We start from the raw sequence: 22,856 nt of genomic DNA on the forward strand, positions 1-22,856 counted from the left end.
TGATATCTTGGACGCGCTAGGAACTAAACCGTGTTCAACAACCATACGGCGAGATCGGTCGGATTCGATGTTTGGGCAATCGCCGAGAGGACGCTGTCGGACTCGTACCAGTTGTAAAGGGCTAGCATGGGGTGCTAATCCGTATTGAGGTGCTAATTCGTGCTAGAACGAAGACGGATGCGATATACTGCAGATAATTCTGCACATGCGGTTGGGGGATTGACGGCCGTATCCTGAGCTGTATTGTTTCCTCGCTGCACATGCATGTATGCCAATTGATCACTCATTTACATTTAGCTAGCTTGCAAGATTGATGAAAAAATCCATATGAGAGACCGTACGTAGATTAGTGGGCAAAAAAAAATAGTGAAATAGTGGAATATGTAATTCAGAACATTTTTTATTTTGTTATTCCAACACAACCTATGATTTGATTTATTTAGGAACATATTCATGTTGACCTTGATGCAATGGCCTATCAAATTGTATTTTAATTTGAAAGAAACCAGTAAATGGAACAACAATTTTATCTTTTGGATATTTTTTACATGATGTGTAACCTGGTTTGTTTATAGTGAGGCATGGAGTAGGGACATGTCAATGTTAAAAAGAGCATTGACTTTTAATGATAGCAACATCTTTGACAAGGTTCTGGATGAGAAGAGATCGCCCACGAGGTGGCGGCGCGATCGCATCCGCCGCATTATCAAGGACGATTGCATTGAGAACGATGTCCTACTCCCAAATGTCATCCCTACTTAGGTCATCGAGTACTGCAATATGCAAGCTGCCCCTAGAGGAACCAGCTCCGCCAACACCACCATGTTCGCCGAGCAAGACGTCGAGAGGTTAGATGATAGTTTCGTCGAAGTGAAACAAGCCGCTATCCCACATCATGGTGTTATTTGCATTGTGTTTCCCGTTGCAACGCACGGGCAAATTTCCTAGTGTTAGAAAAAAGGATAAAATATGTTGGAATTTTTGACCATATTATTATTTTCAATATCCTATGAATATACACACTAACACACGCTAAAGTTAAAATAAGGTACAGTAATAAGTGCCTGTGATGATAGGGTTTCTTTTACAGTGTACCTCAGATAGGCTTGGGCTCAGTCTAAGCTGCAGGGTCAAACGTCGAGCGGGTGTCGAGTGAGGATCGGGCTCACGAGCTAAACATTCTCGTTAGCTCCTCCTCCGTTGGATCCACGTCGAGGGCTGTATTGGACGGCTGGGATCGGACGTCCACAGTCCCGGTGCAAGTCTCTTGGCAGCAAGCGGAGCGGGGTCCGTCCCCGTCCGCCATAGATCCCTTGCTCTGTCGCTCTCTAGATCCGGCCGTCCCCGACAATCTTTCAAGCCCCATCCTCTCTCTCCTCTGCCACCGCCCAGCCCCAGCCCTCTCTCTCTCTTTTCTCTCTTCCTCCAACTCTCGCAATAACGCACTGTGTCTAGCTTTGTTTCTCTCTCCACGCGCGTGCTAGCTAGCTCCTTCTCCTTGCTTCGCCTGCTTACCGCGCCATTTTTCCGGAAAAGAAGGCCTCCACTCTCTCCCCTCCATCATTGCCACTGCCCAAAACGGCAACCGCCCCACTCTCCATGTGCTCCTCCACCGCTTCCTCTGACCCGACTGCCATTTACTCGCCCGCCACCGCGCGCTGCTCTCCTCGCCTCGCATAGATAGCTAAGCTAGCTCTCTCCGTCCGTCCATCCATGGCCTTCCTGCACTAGCTCCCACCTCTTCCGCCGCCGACTCCATATTTGCAGCTGCGCAGCGCGCCTATATCCGTCCGCCGTTCGATCTCGATGATGGCAATGGCGGCGCCAAGGCCCAAGTCGCCGCCGTCCTCGCCGGACCCTTGTGGCCGCCACCGCCTGCAGCTCGCCGTCGACACGCTCCACCGCGAGATCGGATTCCTCGAGGTAGGTACCATCTCGCTCCACCTTTCTATGCTATGCATTCATAAATCATTCCCCCCCTCTTAACTCCCCAAGCTACTCATCTCGTCTCTCTTCGATCCGCACCAGAAAAGATTAAAGGGAAATAAAAGAAAATCTACTAAACTAAATCTCGTCAATGAGATTACGTGGGTGTACGAAGCTAGTCGCCGGAGATCGAACAGCTCGATCGATTAGTTTAGTCGGCTACCTCTGGGCACGTGCGGATCGTACCATTGATTTGCGCGTGTTTTAAGGCAAAGTCTCTGTCTCATTATTCCCTTTGCCCGCTTTTGAACGTTGGAGGGTTCTAGTAGAGTATCCCTGGATACTCTCCAAAGCAGCTGCCTTGTGTTTTTTAGTACTAGGGTTTTAGCCAGGGGGTTTAGCCGCAAGCCATGGCGCCATAGCTGATCTAAGCTAGGTACCACTTCTTGATTAATTATTTTATGTAGGCATGTGTACTCACTGTGCCTTTCTATAAGGGTTTTGAAACAATTTGTACTTCAGTCAAGTGTGAGGGTTTGACTGATTAATCGGCAATGCTAGAGATCGAGTAGGGTTGACCCTGACCTGAAGAGGGGTAGGAGTATTTAAAATCAATAGCAGCAGGTTGCAATTTTTCCAAACTGTATTTATAAAAATAAATCTTTTTCTAGCCCTTTTTATTTAAAAAAGAACCCAAGCCATGATGGGTCTAGAAAGTTACTTCCAGTGTCACTCTTAGCCATGCTGTATTTATGATCAAGCAATCAAGCTGCATGCCACAACTCTTCCTTCTGTCCAACCTGTTCACTGGAACATTTTAATATTCTTGCAGTTATGGACAGAAGAGTCATCTGCCTGCTGTTAATATACAATCCTCATTTTTGTCCTTTAAATGATGTCCTGCTGTTGTTATGTAAAAAAGGTTAAATATTTAGGAGAAAGAAATGTTCATCATTTTTTAGGCATCTAAATTCTGCTTCAAACATTAGCATCATATGATTACGTGGTTAGCAATGTAGTCCTCGGTCAAATCCATGTGCTTCTTTTAGATTCACCGATTACCTTCAAGAGCTTAGGGTGTTAAAATATACAATCCTCTTCTTTGCCCTCTAAATGATGTCCTGCTCTTGTTATGTAAAAGGTTAAATATTTAAGAGAACATAAATAATCACCATTTTTTAGCTATCTAAATTTTGCTTCAAACATTATCATGGTAGTTCTTGGTCAAATCCATGTGCTCCTTTTGGGTTCACCGATTAGCTTTAAATGCTTAGGATGTTAAAATATACCAGACAACACCTGAAAAGTTGACAGGCTCAACACATGACCTTTCCTCGTTGTATACCACTACTAGCAAACTGCTTTGAATAGAATTTTTTTTCTTTCATACTTGGATTAATTAAAAAACTATTCTTTCCCTTGTAGGGCGAAATTAACTCCATTGAGGGGGTGCATGCTGCCTCCAAATGCTGCAAAGAGTAAGCATCAGATTTTATAGTTGAATTCTTATATGATTTTTCATTTTCCATCTTTCGAGATTCAAGAAGCAAGTTAGGGAAAAACTATGCAGGAAATCACTATCAGAAACCTGTGTGTTTCCACGCCAATGATTGGAAAAGTAGATTATACAAAACCACCACTTTTAGGGCCCTAGGTAGGAAAACGGTTTCCGATTTTTATTTTGTACAAAACTACAACTTTAAGGCTTTAAGTTACAAACAATCCAAATACATGGTCCAACAGTTCTAAAACTCATGGCTTCGTTACACCTATCTGCAACATAAAGTTTCAAAAATAATGGTTTTATACAAAAAGTTCGCAAAAAAGTTGTTAGCTCTATATCCATGTTCCTAGAAGTGGTGGCTTTGCGCAATTTACTCATGATTAAAATTAGTACACATGTAGAACATTGTGCCTGTTTAGGACATTGGACCAAGTGCATCAACAGATGCAGAACCCAACATACCTAATTTCTGAAGAAAAACAAAGTAGAACACTATGGAAAATTTGGATATGAGCAGTGTTGGGGATTTGGATGACTGAATTTATTGGTGTGATTGATTGAATTTAAATATTAAATTGTATGCATATGTTTTCTCTTTATAGCATGCTTTCTGGCGAACCATACATAGGAGCTTAGATCATGTGTGTTGTGTATTCAGAAAATCAATTAGCCGTACCTTTCACATGGACTCGTGCAATAAAGATAAACAAGCGTGATGGTTGGTATATTTTTCCCATATGTCATCAAGGCGAACTATTGTGCAAATTTAAAGATAATTTTTTCTTGATCAAAACATGCAGGAGACTGAGCATTAATTGTGCCTCTGATGATTTTGCAGGGTTGATGAGTTCGTAGGAAAGAATGCCGATCCATTCATAACGATGTATGGATTTTCAGGTTGAGAAATTGTCTTGGACTTAACATAGAAGATATCATTTTTCTTACTATATCTCTTTACAAACAGTTCGTCGAAGAATGGAAACACTGATCGATCTCACCACTTGCCAAAGAAGTTTCGGTAATTTTTTCTTCCTCCATAACTTAACAAACGTTGGAAGCTCTTCGAAAAAAAATGATGGAAAGTCATACCAGCTGATGCAAATAGTTTTTTTTCGTTGTTGTCACCCTGTCATGAGAATCCGAAATAAACAGTACTAGAGTTTGTGTTAGATGTAGTGCCTATAACATGAGCGCCAGGAAAGCAGTCAGAAGGTTAAATTATTGCTAATTTTCTCATGGAGCATCTCCATTATTGTACAAACCTTAACAATTATGAGCAAACATCGATTTGACGTCCTGCAGATCGAGCGCACAACCATCAACTTATGTTAATTACCTGCGTTAGTACTAGCAACTTACAAGTGATCAGTGACCGGCTGAGAAGGAAGTTAACTTTTGTGACTGCACCCTGTAGAGCCCGTACGTGTTTGAGCTACCTGTCGTGGATCTGCTGCTGCGGCGGGTGCTCCACCATCCAGATCAAGGGACCGAGCTGCTGCTGCTCCTGCGGAGGGCTGGAAAGGATGTGCCGTTGCTGCAGCGGCGGCCGGTGCCGCGTCGGGTGCGGGGGCTGTAGCGGAGGCTGCTGCTGCACCAGCCCGTGCCCGAGATGCTCCTGTGGCTGCACCTGCTCCTGCCCCAGCTGCTGCTCCTCCTCTTCCTGCGCATGCCTCCCTACCAGCTGCAGCACCGGGTGCTGCGGTGTCCCACGGTGCTGCCTCTGTTTATGATGAGGGATTGATTTCTTATTCTTGGGTGTCCTCTTGTTCGTTAAGAGTTTGAGGCTCAGCTGGTGTTTTTGACGGGGATGTATTTGCTGAGTTCCTAATCTTTTGGTTAATGTTGTGCCATGGATTTTCTTGGTTATACTTGGAGTCGATCTTCAGTTTGAGTCGGGTGGAACTAGGGGATAAATTTCTGTGGCATTGGGTGGCAGCTGTGGGAAATTCATGTGGAATGCTCCTGGACGTCAGGGATAGCACCCTAGAGCTATCAGTGCGCTTATTTTGCACGGTGCTCCTCGGTTCAAGTTTGAGTTTATTGGCATCTATGGTCCTGCTGACCACTTCAGGACTAGCGAGTTCCTAGAGGAACTTGAGGCTGAGATCAGTAATTGCCAACATCCAGTGGTAGTGGGTGGTGATTTTAATCTGATTAGGGAGCGTAGGACAAGAATAATACTAACATAAAGTGGCCACGAGTCCATTTGTTTACTGATTGTCTGGCTCGCCTTGCCCTAAGGGAGCTCAACATGAATAGGGCTCAATTTACCTGGTCCAATAAGCATCGTAACCCTGTCCGTTGTGTGTTGGATATGGTATTTATCCCTCCAGAGAGGGAGGCATAGTTTCCGCTTACCTCGCTCGTTTCCGAAACTAGGATTGGGACTGATCATATCCTGAAATGACACGGATGTCACCTAGAGGGGATGTGAATAGGCGGTATAAAACTTTTACGAGATGGGCTTAACAAATGCGGAATAAAACTGACGTTTACTTTGTCAATCCCAAAGCCTATATACTATGGTTCACCTATGTGCACCAACAACTTATGCTAACCAATACAAGCAACTATGTGATAGAAAGATATATAACTTCAAGCAAGATGGCTATCACAAAGTAAGTGCATAAGTAAAGAGCTCGGGTATAGAGATAACCGAGGCACGCGGGAGACGATGATTTATCCCGAAGTTCACACTCTTGCGAGTGCTAATCTCCGTTGTAGAGGTGCGGTGGATTAATGCTCCCGAACGCCACAAATGACCTCACATTGAGATGTGGTTGCTCGATGCACACCAACACCACAAAGGCCTCAACCCAAGATGCGGTAGTCACACCACACACCGAGCGCCACGAAGGCGCCTCCCCTTATTCTCCGGCGACCCTCGCCACAAAGGCCTAGGTCACGGTTCCATTAAGGGATTTCCTTCGAGGCGGAAACCGGGCCTTACACAAAGGTTGAGGCACACATCCACAACTTAATTGGAGGCTCCAACAAATCACCACAAAGGCCTAGAATCCGTCTATAGTTCCAACAACCCAAGAGAAACAACCTTCTTGCTTTCACCACCACGAATCTTCGTGGAAAGCTCAAACCGATGAACCAAATGCAATGGCAAGAACACCACAAATATGCTCAAATCGTTCTTTCTCGAATTCCAACAAAGTTACAAAGGCTATTGGGGGAATAAGAGAGGAAGAACAAATAGGAGAACACAAAGAACTCCAAGATCTAGATCTAGTGTGTTACCCCTCACTTAGAGAGGATATTGATTGGTGGAAATGTAGATCTAGATCTCCTCTCTCTTTCCCTCAAATGGGAGCAATAATCATGGAGGGATTGAGAGATAGAGCAAGCTACTCAAGAACAACAATGGAGGAGAGAGAATGTGAGTAGTAACCAGCCCAAGGAGGAAGAAGGGGGCCTTTTATAGGTCCCCCACGAAATACGACCGTTTAGGTCTTCTCGGGCCGGATTATCCGGCCCAGATTATTGCAACAAATCCGGCCCCCGAAAAACGGCTAAGGACTAGAAAAAAGATGCCCCTGGATGGGGGCCGAATATTTGGCCGGATTATTCGTTTGGGCCGGATATTCCGGGGGGCGGATAATCCGCCCCCAACTTGGGCTGGAATATCCACCCCCTGAAAACGGGCAGAAACATCAAACTGAACGGGCATAACTTTAGCATCCGGACTGCGATTTTGAGGAGCTTAAGCTCGTTTTGAAGCTAGGAAATAGCTCTACAAGATAATGCAGGGAACCATCATAGTCCAATAAGGGGGGATAGAAACAAATGATGAAAGGTTTGACCTATCTAAAAAAGACATACCGGTAAAACCTCCAACCTTGAAAATGCAACAAGTTGCCCGTGCAAAAACCATTCTTGATGATCTAGAGCTTGTCATGAGAATAAGCACAAGCTCTAAAACATTACATGGATAAGATCCAAATAACAACCAAGAAATATGATGCAAGGATGCAAAGGTTTGAGCTCTCCGAAGGATACGATCGAGTTACTCACTCGAGAGCCCTCTTGATAGTACGTCAACTAAACTATAAACCGATCTCCAACTACACTATGAGACCGGTTTTGGAGACCGGTGAGAAAGAGACCCTATCAAGAGCAAACCTTAATCTTGTGCATTCCACTTGAGCTTGATGATGACGGTCTTGACCGCAACAAAATGAAACGTCTTTCTTGATTGTGTTTGCTTGATGAAGTCATGCGAATTTCTCCCCATACTCCACTATGGGAGAGCTTCTTCTTCGGTGCATCTTCACATATCCATGATAGCCATATGGATGACAAGCTTCAAGCAAATGATCTCTTCGAGATGGCTCGTCTTGAACTTGCACTTCATTTCTTCATTCTTCATCGTTGATGCCTTGAAGTTAAACTTGAGGGCTCACTTCATCTTCATCTTCAAGACATACTGACACTTGATCTTCTTCATTTGCTTCTTATTGCAATCTTGAAGCCAACATATGGTTCAAGCATTGCCTATGGACAACTCCCACAATATAACTCAATGCAAACATTAGTCCATAGGGATTGTCATTAATTACCAAAACCACACATGGGGGCTCCATGCACTTTCAGTCTCCCCCATTTTGGTAATTGATGACAATCTCTTTGAGAGGGTTTATATAAGGAATTTAAGTAATAAACAAGTTGAATACATAGAGCAAACTCCCCCATAATATATGCATGTGTGAATGAACTTGAATTTCATTGCATACATTGGCATTCAAAGTCTAGTGAAGTTTCCTCTAAATATACAACTATGCAAAGCAATAGGATGCAATGCAAGAAAGGCACATGCTTAAGAACAAAGCAAAGACATAACCAAATTCCCTTAACCCCTCCAAACTTCTCCCCCATTTGCACCAATGGATGAAATGGGTGAAAAATTTAGAAGACCAATATAGTGAGAGTTCTTCGATAGCGTGTGCGTTTCTCATAATTTGAGTGGAATCAAATGCACGCATCCAATGACGAATATTCAGAAGGAATCACACTATAAAGAGGATCAAAGATTGCAAAAGGATAACAAGGTCAAGAAGCTTCAACAAATGAAGCAAGCAACCAAATTAACCACAAAGAAGATACCAAAATAAAGATATATATTATGATACGATCAAGAAGATTGCTCTAAATAATATGAGGAAGCTCCCCAAGGTTTGTGCACAAAACTAGATAATTTGCATTGGAGTATAAAGTGCACAAACATGGAATCATCACTCCCACAATATCATTCAAAACAAAAGATACCAAGTGAATTAAACTCTAATGATCACCATAAAATTGTGCTTTAAATAAAATGAGGAAGCTCCCGAAGGTACATGCTTAAATTAAAATGTTGCATTTGAATACAATATGCATAACATGGAATCCTCACTCCCTCAATACCATTTAAAAGCAGAAACATTTGCAATAGATCATAGATAGAAAATTAAGCTTAACACTTGAAACAAACAAATGGTTGAGCAACAAGTAAGAGGCACCATAATAAAAGGCTCAACCAAGAGGATATGTGAAAGGCGTGACAAAGCATATTATAAGACTATTACAAGGATGAGCAAAAAAGCATCATCATAGTCTTTAATGAATTATATTGCTTATCATGACCAATCAACACATGACAAATAAATAATATATTAAATGGAGATGTATCATATCTTGTGTGTATAAGTTTCTCTAAGTGGGCAATATCACGAAGATATTTATCCACAAAGAAACTTGTACAAAAAAATAGATACACAATAAATATAGCATGATATCCAAGACGAAGTCATGCAATATACCAATAAGATTTTTTGCTTAATAGCATGGCCAAATGCTCAATTTTATCTTATTGTACATTCATGAACTTCAACCACGAACACATCAAAGACATCACAAAATATCAATAAGGGAAAGAAGATAGTTGAGATACTTTGAGAGGAGTAACAAGTATCGCAAAGAAAGGATACCAAAATAAATAACTCAACTTGCACTTTCATCGATATTGCACATGCCAGAAGCTTGAGGAATTGATATGCAATAAAATTGCTAGATAGTCATAGTCGGGATAGATGAATCATGAGCATGATTTTATATACTTTCCAACATATGTGCTCATTTCAATTTACTCACATTTGCAATAAAGAGGTTTGATACGTCTCCAACGTATCTATAATTTATTATGTTCCATGCTAGTTTTATGACAATACCTACATGTTTATATGCACTTTATATCATATTATGGCATTTATTGGACTAACGTATTAACAAGATGCCACAGTGCCAGTTTCTGTTTATTATGTCTGTTTATTGCAGAAAAGGCCCAAAAACCAAAGTGTTCGGAAAAATCCAGAAAAATTACAGAAATTCTATTTCGCCATAAGACCAACGGAGCCAGAAGGGCCAGGCCAGAGGAGGCCCACGGCCTCATCCCCATCCACTGGCGCGGCCAGGAGGGGGGCGGCGCCGCCCTATGGGGTGGGCCCTCGGGACTCCACCGACGCTGCCCCTTCGCCTATATATTGGCCCAGATGCGAAAACCCTAAATAATCCAGTCATATTCCACCAAGGGTTCTGCAGCGCCGCCGCCATCGACGACAAGTTTCGGGGGACAGAATCTCTGTTCCAGCACGCCGCCGGGACGGGGAATTGCCCCCGGAGTCGTCTCCATCGACACCACCGCCATCTTCATCATCGTTGCTGTCTCCCATGATGAGGAGGGAGTAGTTCTCCCCCGAGGCTGAGGGCTCTACCAGTAGCTATGTGGTTCATCTCTCTCTCCCATGGTAAAAGTGATCTTTATGTGATCATGAGCTTTGTAATCTAGTTGAATATGTAGATGTTACTCTTGTCTATTATGCACTCTAGAGGTTACTTTAATATGAACTCCGGAGTCACTCTCCACGGTGTGATGGTGATAGTGTGCGCATCGTGTGTGATTCCTTTATGATGTTGTGGAGCTTGTTTACTCCGGCTTGAGGTGTGCTTTTGCAGCCCTACACAATGAATGGTGTTTGTTATCCAACAAGAGAGTGTTTGAGAGTAGCATTTATTTATTCAATTATGTGATCATTGTTGAGAGTGTCCACTAGTGAAAGTATGATCCCTAGGCCTTGTTTCTAAGCATTGAAACACCGTTTCCAACAAGTTCTGCTACATGTTCGCTTGCTGCCATTTTTATTTCAGATTGCAATTACTACTTATAATCATCCATATTACTTGTATTTCACTATCTCTTCGCCGAACTAGTGCACCTATACATCTGACAAGTGTATTAGGTGTGTTGGGGACAAAAGAGTCTTCTTGTATCTTAATTGCAGGGTTGCTTGAGAGGGATATCTTTGACGTCTACCTCCCTGAGTTCGATAAACCTTGGGTGATTCACTTAAGGGAAACTTGCTGCTGTTCTACGAACCTCTGCTCTTGGAGGCCCAACACTGTCTACAGGAATAGAAGCGTGCATAGACATCAAGCTATTTTCTGGCGCCGTTGCCGGGGAGGTAAGGTAAAAGGTATTCACATCCTCCGACTACTAAGCTATTTCCTAGCACTGTTGCCGGTGTGTGAGTGCTCGAAGCTATTTCCTTTAGATTCTGCAATTATATATTTCTGTTTCTTGTTTTTATTTCACTAGTTAGGCTTAATGGAAAACAACAACAAAATTAGAGATCTTTATGAAATTTATATTGAATTAGGACATGATGTGTTTAAAGAGAGAATTAAAAAACCCATGGAACTTTGTTTGCAAAATAGTTGTAGCAATGTTTTTAGCATGAATTCTTTGAACACTATTATTTTTAATGCTATGGAAAAGTCTAAGCTTGGGGAAGCTGGTTGTGATATTTTTAGTCCCCCAAGTTTTCAGGAGAAAATTTTCTTTGATGATACTTTGCCTCCCATTTATAATGATTATAATGATAGTGGTATTTTGGTGCCACCTACTATGGAGGATAAATTTTATTATGATTATACCATGCCTGCAATTTATGATGATTACAATGATGGTTGTGATAGTTTTACTCCCACTATTACTAATAAAATTGATTATGCTTATGTGGAGAGTAATGATACTTTTATATTGTTGAGTTTATTCATGATGCCACTGAAAATTATTTTGAGAGAGGAAAGTATGGGTATAGAAATCTTCATGTTACTAAATTTCTTCTCTTTGTGATGAATGTTTTGAGCTTTCTCTTGATTTGCTTTTATTTGCTGGGTACTTTAAGACCTACTGGTCCTTATGAGAGAGGGAGACACGATTTCATATATCACAATAATATTAAGTCTCCTCTCCTTGTGTTGAAATTTTTGAAGTTACACTTGTTTTGTCTTCCTATGCTACTCACTTTGTTCTTCATTGACTTGTTTTCTTACAAGGCTCCTATGCATAGGAAGAGTGTTAGATTTAAACATGTTTTATATATGCTTCTTGATGCTCTCTTTTCAACTCTCATCTTTATGTGAGCATCATAAAAATCACTATGTCTAGCTAAAAGGCGTTAAAGAAAACCGCTTATGGGAGACAACCCATCGTTTTTATTTTCTGTTATTTTTGCTTTTCTTTTTGTTTTGAGTCAAGGTGCTTGTTACTTCTGTAGCAATACCTTTCTATCTTTATTTTCTTGCATTGTTGTGCCAAGTAAAGTCTCTAATAGAAAGTCGATACTAGATTTGGATTTCTGTGCAGAACCAGATTTTTAGCTGTCACGGTTTTGAGCTTTTTTCTCTGCAGAAAAATCTAAAAATTCTGAAAAAATTCATGAGTAATGCTCAGATATGTACACAAATTTCATTAGTTTTAAGTTTTCAGATCTGAGCATGTTAAGTGCCTATAAAAAATTCGTCTTTATGGACTGTTCTGTGTTGACAGATTCTGCCTTTTATTTTGCATTGCCTCTTTTACTTTGTTTGAGTGGATTTCTTTGCTCCATTAAATTTCAGTAGCTATGGGTAATTTCCAGAAGTGTTGGTAATGATTGTGTCCATGCAGAACATGTGAATTTTTGATTATGCACTAACCCGCTAATAAGATTACTTCGAGTTTGGTGTGAAGGAAGTTTTCAAGGATCAAGAGAGAAGGATGATATTACATGATCAAGAAGAGTTAAAAGTCTAAGCTTGGGGATGCCCCCGTGGTTCATCCCTGCATATTTCAAGAAGACTCAAGCGTCTAAGCTTGGGGATGCCCAAGGCATCCCCTTCTTCATTAACAAACTTATCAGGTCATCTCTAGTGAAACTATATTTTAATTCTTTCACATCTTATGCGCTTTACTTGGAGCGTCTGTGTGCTTTTATTTTTGTTTTGTTATTTTCATTCTCTGAATAAATCGGATCCTAGCATGCTTGTGTGGGAGAGAGACACGCTCCGCTTTTTCATTTGAACACTTGTGCTCTTCGTTTTACTTTAATATTCATGGCGAAAGCTGAAAGCCTCAGCATTGATTGTTATTTGGTTGGAAACAGAAAATGCTTCATGTGGTAGTTGGTATATTGTCTTGAATAATTTGATACTTGGCAATTGTTTTTAGCTCTCAAGTAGATCATGTTTAAGCTCTTCATCATGTAGTTTAAACCTATTCGTGGAGAACTACCGTAGAGCTTGTTGAAATTTGGTTTGCATGATTGGTCTCTCTAAGGTCTAGATATTTTCTGGTAAAAGTGTTTGAGCAACAAGGAAGACAGTGTAGAGTCTTATAATGCTTGCAATATGTTCTTGTGTAAGTTTTGTTGTACCGGTTTATACTTGTGTTTGCTTCAAACAACCTTGCTAGCCAAAGCCTTGTACTGAGAGGGAATGCTTCTCGTGCATCCAAAATCTTGAGCCAAAACCTATGCCATTTGTGTCCACCATAACTACCTACTATGTGGTATTTTTCTGCCATTCCAAGTAAATACTTCATGCGCTACCTTTAAACAATTCAAAACTTTATTACTCCTTATTTGTGTCAATGTTTCATAGCTCATGAGGAAGTATGTGGTGTTTTATCTTTCAAACTTGTTGGGCAGACTTTCACTAATGGACTAGTGGCATATACATCCGCTTATCCAATAATTTTGCAAAAAGAGCTGGCAACGGGGTGCCCAGCCCCAATTAATTAACTTTCATTAATAATTCCCTTCACATGTTTTGCCCTGATTTATCAGTAAGTAACTTAATTTTGCAATAGACACTCCTCCATGGTATGTGAAATGTTGGAAGGCACCCGAGGATTCGGTTAGCCATGGCTTGTGAAAGCAAAAGGTTGGGAGGAGTGTCATCTATAAATAAAACTAAAATGCATGTGTAAACAAAGAGAAGAGGGATGATCTACCTTGCTGGTAGAGATAACGTCCTTCATGGGAGCCGCTCTTTGAAATTCTGTTTGACAAGGGGTTAGAGTGCCCACTACCATTCATTGACAACAACAAACACCTCTCAAAACTTTATTTTTATGCTCTCTATATGATTTCAAAACTTGAAAAGCTCTAGCACATGATTTAATCCCTGCTTCCCTCTGCGAAGGGCCTTTCTTTTACTTTATGTTGAGTCAGTTTACCTACTTCTTTCTATATTAGAAGCAAACACTTGTGTCAACTGTGTGCATTGATTCTTATGTGCTTGCTTATTGCATTCATCATATTACTTTGTGTTGACAATTATCCATGAGATATACATGTTAAAAGTTGAAAGTAATTGCTGAAACTTAAATCTTCCTTTGTGTTGCTTCAAAACCTTTTGCTCCCTCCGGTTCATATTAATTGACTCTAATATGGATGTATCTAGACACATTTTAGTTCTAGATACATCCATATTGAAGTCAATTAATATGAATCAGAGGGAGTATTAAGAATCTATTGCTTTATGAGTTAACTCTTATGCAAGACTTTTTGATGCTTGTCTTGAAAGTACTATTCATGAAAAGTTTTTGCTATATGATTCAGTTGTTTAGTCATTATCTATTTGTTAGCAAACTATAGACCATTGCTTTGAGTCACTTCATTCATCTCATATGCTTTACAATAGTATTGATTAAGATTATGTTGGTAGCATGTCACTTCAGAAATTATTCTTTTTATCATTTACCTACTCGAGGGCGAGTAGGAACTAAGCTTGGGGATGCTTGATACATCTCCAACGTATCTATAATTTCTTATGTTCCATGCTAGTTTTATGACAATACCTACATGTTTTATATGCACTTTATATCATATTATGGCATTTATTGGACTAACATATTAACAAGATGCCACAGTGCATGTTTCTGTTTATTATGTCTGTTTATTGCAGAAAAGGCCCAAAAACCAAAGTGCTCGGAAAAAACCAGAAAAATTACAGAAATTCTATTTCGCCAGAAGACCCACGGAGCCAGAAGGGCCAGGCCAGAGGAGGCCCACGGCCTCCTCCCCATCCACTGGCGCGGCCAGGAGGGGGGCGGCGCCGCCCTATGGGGTGGGCCCCTCGGGACTCCACCGACGCTGCCCCTTCGCCTATATATTGCCCCAGATGCAAAAACCCTAAATAATCCAGTCATACTCCACCAAGGGTTCCGCAGCGCCGCCGCCATCGACGACAAGTTTCAGGAGACAGAATCTCTGTTCCGGCACGCCGCCGGGACGGGGAATTGCCCCCGGAGTTGTCTCCATCGACACCACCGCCATCTTCATCGCCGTTGCTGTCTCCCATGATGAGGAGGGAGTAGTTCTCCCCCGAGGCTGAGGGCTCTACCGGTAGCTATGTGGTTCATCTCTCTCTCCCATGGTGTGATCTTTATGTGATCATGAGCTTTGTAATCTAGTTGAATATGTAGATGTTACTCTTGTCTATTATGCACTCTAGAGGTTACTTTAATATGAACTTCGGAGTCACTCTCCACGGTGTGATGGTGACAGTGTGCGCATCGTGTGTGATTCCTTTATGACGTTGTGGAGCTTGTTTACTCCGGCTTGAGGTGTGCTTTTGCAGCCCTACACAATGAATGGTGTTTGTTATCCAACAAGAGAGTGTTTTAGACTAGCATTTATTTATTCAATTATGTGATCATTGTTGAGAGTGTCCACTAGTGAAAGTATGATCCCTAGGCCTTGTTTCTAAGCATTGAAACACCGTTTCCAACAAGTTCTGCTACATGTTCGTTTGCTGCCATTTTTATTTCAGATTGCAATTACTACTTATAATCATCCATATTACTTGTATTTCACTATCTCTTCGCCGAACTAGTGCACCTATACATCTGACAAGTGTATTAGGTGTGTTGGGGACACAAGAGACTTCTTGTATCTTAATTGCAGGGTTGCTTGAGAGGGATATCTTTGACGTCTACCTCCCTGAGTTCGATAAACCTTGGGTGATTCACTTAAGGGAAACTTGCTGCTATTCTACGAACCTCTGCTCTTGGAGGCCCAACACTGTCTACAGGAATAGAAGCGTGCGTAGACATCAAGGTTTCATTAAAATCGTTGCAAGAAGCATAGCAAATCAAGAGATTCATGCCAAGATGCAACCACACGATTGGATGCTAGAAAAATATGCATGAGAAGATACTTGTTACCGAGATAGCATTTGTGTGGATGTAGTAGATAGGAGTTCGTTGATCATCCTAGTTTGCCTCAAATTACCATTGAGTCACCACTTCTTCCTAAGAGTGAGGAAAGCATCTAATGTATCTCATTGTACCTAAAACAAAATTAAATATAAAGGTTCCCAAACTAATTGGGTCCAAAGTAGTTAGATACACTATAACATATAGGACAAACTCCACAAAACTATGTGCATATAGATATCAAATTGAATTTCATGCACATATTAATCAAATTAGGCTTTGATGGAGTTTACCCTATATATTGGATCAAACAAAGTAACACATGCCATAAGATATACATATATTAAATATGCATGCACAAGACTTTCAAGAAACAAAGGAATATATAATTTGGACAAAAACACCAAATAAATCAAGAAACAATGGTTGTCCAAATTATATCAAAGAATCAAATCAACACAAGATTGACTCCAAAGAATTATCTCATTATAAGAAGCTAATTAAACCAAAAAACAAAGGAATGAGATAACCAACTCCCAAGAGAGCAAGGTTCCCGAAAATACACCAAACCCTTAACACTTTTTATGATGGCAGAAAGTACCAACAAGAAAAAGTTTGTCTCCCAAAACCAAATTCTTGATAATGATCAAGTAATGTTACACATTCTAACAAATATAGGAGAGCTCCCTAAAGATTAGTGCATTATCTAAGATTTTGCATATAAATACAAAATGCACAAAACTAGGATCATCACGCTACCTATATCTACTAAAAACGCTAAGAAAATTTACATAGACAAATTAGATCCATAAGATGCAAGTAAGACACATGGGAGTCAAAACACAACAAATTCATGGCAATAAATAAGGAAATTAAACACAAGAGGCAATGTAAATATGATCAATAAATATCTACCTCATAATAGATTGTCAATTGTTCTAGGAAAAGAGGTATTAGGAAATATTTGTCGGTGGTAGTTTGTAAGTATACGTAAGATCATATTTACAACAGATAAAGCATATGGTGAAAGATAAGAGTTAACCATCATGCAAAGAGAGTTTCTCGATAGCTTCAATTAGTCATACCAACATGCAAAGCAGTTAATAGCATTCATACCAACATGCAAAGCAATTAATAGAGTGACTTGAAGCACATGGTTTCCCAAAAGTGTATTAAGGGACACGTTGTGAAAAACCATGCCAAGAAAAAATTTCACAAATAAGATCCACAAAGATATTAGCAATGAAGCCATTTAAACAAATTGGAACTTGTTTGAGCAAACATGCCACATAGGAGAGAGATAATTTATCATATCAATTGTATGTAAAACAACCTCAAATGTTCACATTTTCTAGGCTTGTAATATGCACAAAGATTATTACTCCCCCATAATGTGATAAGGAATTAATTTTCACAAGAGGCAAATAAGATCCGACTAGAGATAATTAATGGACATTAGAATTTGAATTTCTCATAAGGATGACATACCACATAGAGACTAGATAATCTTGCAGTATCAATTCTAAGTGATATTCCTCATGTACACACATTGTTAGGATTGTGAAATTCCCAAAGGCATATCACTCCCCCAAAATGGGATAGTCCATTAATCGCTCATAAGAGCCATATAAGATACAACAAGATGCAAATGGGCTCCAACACGAACACAAATACATGGTGTGCAACCCAACATACATAGACTTGATTTCTCAAGAAAAACAAGTAGGAAGCACAACATATACAAACACATGATAGAAACAAAACTAATACATGCAAAGGGGCGAGTAACTTTCAATATAATTGAGTTGAGTATATGTTACCGCAAGGAGGAACATTGTATATATGATAGACGCAAGATAACCAAAAGACTTGGCTTGATATAATATAAATAATGAAGATCCCTTAATTCTTCATGGTGTAGCCAAGTCACCAATGCCCTCCAACAAGCACCTATTGATCAAGTTTTGGATTGTTGGTCCCCAACTAAGTTGGGTCCTAAGAGGTTAGTCACAATAGGCTTGGCAAGCCAAATGATTCTTTTCTTAACACCACTTTGAGCACCAACATATTTGAAAAACACATTGCCACCCTCATCCTTACAACGAGAATAAACATCATCAATGATGATATGGTTGGATGAGGTACCAATAGTGCACAAGTAGGAGGTGTGACCCTTCTCACGGCATATGTAGCACGTTCTTCTCTTCTCCTTCTTCTCACTAGATTTATCCACAATGGGAGCATTGGCTTGATTCTTCTTGGGAAGTGGCATTTCTTAAACTTGAGGTTGAATATGAGTTTGAGCTTGAGGCCGCTTCCCTTTTTGCTTCTTCTTCAAAGGGCAAGATCTAACATGGTGCCCTTCAATATTGCACTTGAAGCAAACAATCTTGGCCTGGTATTTGACATATAATTGGCCCTTCTTCTTGTTGTTGTTCTTGGACTTGTTCTTGTTGTTGGATTTGAACCCAAGTCCACTCTTGTCATTGAAGGATTGTTGCACACCCAACATCGCGTCAAGTTTGCATTTCCCTTCATGAATCTTTACAGACTTGGGCCTTGAGATCTTTGATTTCCTCTACATGGTTAGTAACAACACACGTACTAGAGGAAATAGAACCTTCATTGTTAGAGCAACAAGGCAAGGAAGATAATTCGTCACAAGATTAAGCAATACTATGAGTGGATGAATTACTAAGACTAGCACATGGCAATATAGCATTTTGAGTAGTAGTGCTAGTATCCACATGAGGCTCACAAGGTGTTGCCTTAAATATGATAGCCTCATGAGCTAACTTTAGCATATCATGGGAGACTAGAAGATCCTCATGGGTGCTAGAAGGCTTTCCATGATTTTCTTCCAATTTCCCATAATTGCTAGTTAGCAATTCAAGTTGAGCCCTTAGCTCAACGTTCTCCTTCAAGATAGATGATTCACAAGAAGTAGAGTTAGTAGCACACGAACCATCACAAGACATATCAAGAAGAGAGGGTACCATAGCTTGCTCTTTTAAATATGAAGCTTGTAGTTGCTCATGTGACTTGGTGAGGATAGAGTGTTCGCTCTCCAAGGCCTTGTGGGCCTTGTCTAGATCATCTAGATCCTTAACAAGTTTATCTTGACCAACACCAACTTTGGACTTTTCATTTTTAAGCATTTTCAATTGAGCTTTAGCATGGTTTCTTTCTTTAGTGAGTTTAGCAAATATTTCATTTTGAGACACCTCAAGAGTTTCAAGTTGATCCTCAAGAGAGGCTACGGTCTCTTGTTCTTCTTCAAGATCATTCTTTAGGGATGCTACATCATTGGCATACTCTCGTTCAAGAGCACTCATTTTATCAATGGTGTTCTCACGCATCCAAATAAGTTTTTGGCTCTCAATAGCGGTAGTCAAGATTTCAAAGAAGTGAGAGCTAGCAATTTTATCTTTGCAAAGAACATTGAATACACTCTTACCCTTATCGCGTAGAGAGGCTACCCAATCCTCTTCTTCATATTCATCCTCATCCTTATCACCACGAGAAATATTAGGTTCTATGGTAGGAGATACCGTGGAACCCTTGGCCATAAGGCATATATGAGAACCGTGAGATAATGATGAAGAGTTGCTTGAGGCTCCATTCAAGATCTTGTATTGACTGATAGAATATTTGGTTTCCTCTACATTTTTAGTCAAACAACAACTAGAGGAAATAGAAGTATTTTTATCATGGCAACAAGGCATAGCAAGCATATCATCATGAGATTTATTCAAGCAATTTACACATGATATGCAAGAACTATCAACACAAGCATGTAAATCATTTATGGTGCTAGATGTGTTTAAGTCCAAAGATGAACCATTGCAATGAGATATAGATGAAGGATCATCAATAGTAAGCTCAATACCAATGTTGCAATTTCCATCACCACTCACCATATCATTACCTTGTGTCTTGCCACACATTGGTGAAGTGGATGAAGATGAGAACTCATCATGGCCGGAAGTGGAAGCAATACAATCATCCTCAATAATATTGGACATATCATATTAATCTTGAAGCTTTGTCCATAATTCATGAGCGCTCCCAAAAGGCATGATTGATGAAGGAACTACATTGCTCACAACAATGGAAAACACATGAGAAGCAAGAGCATCGAGGCAAGAGTTTTTCTTCTCCTCCTAAGATAAATTTTGGGGATCCTCAGGAGAAGAAAAACCCATGTCAAGAATTCGCTCCATGTTCGGGGAAATACCCCACAAAATATTAAGCACATAAATTTTCCATAGATCATAATTTGTACCATCAAATATAAACAAGTCATTATGCGCTAATCCCCTAACCGACATATTTACTCTCAAGGTGGTGAAGCCTAACAATGAGAGAACCTTGCTCTGATACCAATTGAAAGGACACGGATGTCGCCTAGAATGGGGTGAATAGGCGGTTTAAAACTTTTACGAGATGGGCTTAACAAATGCGAAATAAAACTAGCGTTTACTTTGTCAAGCCCAAAACCTATATACTATGGTTCACCTATGTGCACCAACAACTTATGCTAAGAAATACAAGCAACTATGTGATAGCAAGATATATAACTTCAAGCACGACGATATCACAAAGTAAAGTGCATAAGTAAAGAGCTCGGGTATAGAGATAAATGAGGCACGCGGGAGACGATGATTTATCCCAAAGTTCACACTCGTGCGAGTGTTAATCTCCGTTGGAGAGGTGCGGTGGCTTAGTGCTCCCGAACGCCACAAATAGCCTCACCTTGAGATGTGGTTGCTCGATGCACACCAACATCACAAAGGCCTCACCCCAAGATGTGGTAGTCACACCACACACCGAGCGCCACGAAGGCGCCTCCCCTTATTCTCCGGCGACCCTCGCCACAAAGCCTAGGTCACGGTTCCACTGAGGGATTTCCTTCGAGGCGGAAACCGGGCCTTACACAAAGGTTGAGGCACACATCCACAACTTAATTGGAGGCTCCCAACAAATCATCACAAAGGCCTAGAATCCTTCTATGGTTCCAAGAACCCAAGAGAAACAACCTTCTTGCTTTCACCACCACGACTCTTCGTGGAAAGCTCAAACCGATGCACCAAATGCAATGGCAAGAACACCACAAAGATGCTCAAATCCTTCTCCCTCGAATTCCAACAAAGCTACAAAAGCTATTGGGGAAATATGGGAGGAAGAACAAATAGGAGAACACAAAGAACTCCAAGATCTAGATCTAGTGTGTTACCCCTCACTTAGAGAGGATATTGATTGGTGGAATGTAGATCTAGATCTCCTCTCTCTTTTCCCTCAAATGGGGGCAATAATCATGGAGGGATTGAGAGATAGAGCAAGCTACTCAAGAACAACAATGGAGGAGAGAGAATGTGAGTAGTAAACAGCCCAAGCAGGAAGAAGGGGGCCTTTTATAGGTCCCCCACGAAATATGACCGTTTTGGTATTCTCAGGCCGGATTATCCGGGGCGGATTATTGCAAAAAATCCAGCCCCTGAAAAACGACTAAGGACCAAAAAAAAGATTCCCCGGATGGGGGCCGGATATTTGGCCGGATTATTCGTTTGGGCCGGATATTCCGGGCGCCGGATAATCCGCCCCCCAACTTGGGCCGGAATATCCGCCCCCTGAAAACTGGCAGAAACATCAAACTGAAACGGGCCTAACTTTAGCATCCAGACTCCGATTTTGATGATCTTGAGTTCGTTTTGAAGCTAGGAAAATGCTCTACAGGATAATGCAGGGAACCATACTAGTACAATAAGGGAGGATAGAAACAAATGATGAAAGGTTTGACCTATCTAAAAACTATATATCTGTAAAACCTCCAACCTTGAAAATGCAACAAGTTGTCCGTGCAAAAACCATTCTTGATGAGCTATAGCTTGTCATGAGAATAAACACAAGCTCTAAAACATTACATGGATATGATCCAAATAACAACCAAGAAACATGATGCAAGGATGCAAAGGTTTGAGCTCTCCGAAGGATACGATCGAGTTACTCACTCGAGAGCCCTCTTGATAGTACGACAATTAAACTATAAACCGATCTCCAACTACACCATGAGACCGGTTTTGGAGACTGGTGAGAAAGAAACCCTATCAAGAGCAAACCTTAATCTTGTGCATTTGTTGGGGGGATGACCCCCGGTATGCCAAAGGCATGCCAAACCGGATGGTTTGAGCCATCAAGATACCGGTTTAAAGTTTATTCCGGACTGTGAAGCTAAGCTTTTGGCTAAGTAAATCTTACTGGTATCCCCAAGAGGGGCATACCGGAATGAGCTAAGAAGACACCGGATTGCCGGTAAGATGTGCACTGTAGCACGTCGGCAAGACTGGTCAAAGATCCTCTCAAGAGCTAGAGGACAAGGATGAGCTAAGCAAAGTAGCTTTAAACGAAGCCCTGACGCCAAAGAGGAAGGTGACGCTGAAAGCATCTGGAGGACGTCAGCCTCCCTGATTAAAGAGATACCGGCGTCACCACTGATTAAAGTAGCTTTGTAAAGTAGTTTGTCTGTTCAAAGATAACATTAGGGTTTCTTCCCCTGTAAGCCACCCTCTCCCCTATATAAGGAGAGGGGGCACACCCCATCGCGGGCATGAGCAATTAAGGGAGACCTTGTATCCAGAAACATGTAACCATTTGTGATCAATGAAGGGAGAGATCTAGAGCTGAGTTTATACTTGTGTTCTTCTTGTTCTTCCTCTGGCCAAGGCCAAGTTCTTCAAGATGCCATCCGAAAATCCATCCCATACAACCAAAACCCTCCCCCGAATCCTCTAGCGCCCATTCGGCCCCAACTTAAGCCATCCTATGGCATCTGTCTGTTCACCACGACGACAGTTGGCGCCCACCGTGGGGCATGAAGCGGCGCTTGCTGGAGTTCACATT

The 22,856-nt window shown here is 41.0% G+C and overlaps 1 protein-coding gene across 2 annotated transcripts; it reads left to right on the forward strand.

The window, feature by feature from the left end:
• Window positions 1–1,456: 1,456 nt before the first annotated feature.
• On the forward strand, window positions 1,457–5,447 carry LOC127332447 (guanine nucleotide-binding protein subunit gamma 3-like). Of its 2 annotated transcripts, none has more exons than XM_071828983.1 (5): window positions 1,457–1,923; window positions 3,352–3,404; window positions 4,269–4,327; window positions 4,395–4,448; window positions 4,845–4,984. In XM_071828983.1, the coding sequence occupies exons 1-5, from the start codon at window positions 1,807–1,809 to the stop codon at window positions 4,859–4,861; spliced, it is 300 nt and encodes a 99-aa protein (XP_071685084.1). In that variant the 5' UTR covers window positions 1,457–1,806; the 3' UTR covers window positions 4,862–4,984. The 2 variants fall into 2 exon arrangements, with proteins under 2 accessions (XP_071685084.1, XP_051214704.1); XM_051358744.2 differs by having other exon boundaries at window positions 1,464–1,923; window positions 4,269–4,313; window positions 4,845–5,447.
• The last annotated feature ends 17,409 nt before the right edge of the window (window positions 5,448–22,856 follow it).

This window comes from Lolium perenne, chromosome 4 (assembly GCF_019359855.2).
Source record: "Lolium perenne isolate Kyuss_39 chromosome 4, Kyuss_2.0, whole genome shotgun sequence".
NCBI classification, from domain to species: domain Eukaryota; kingdom Viridiplantae; phylum Streptophyta; class Magnoliopsida; order Poales; family Poaceae; genus Lolium; species Lolium perenne.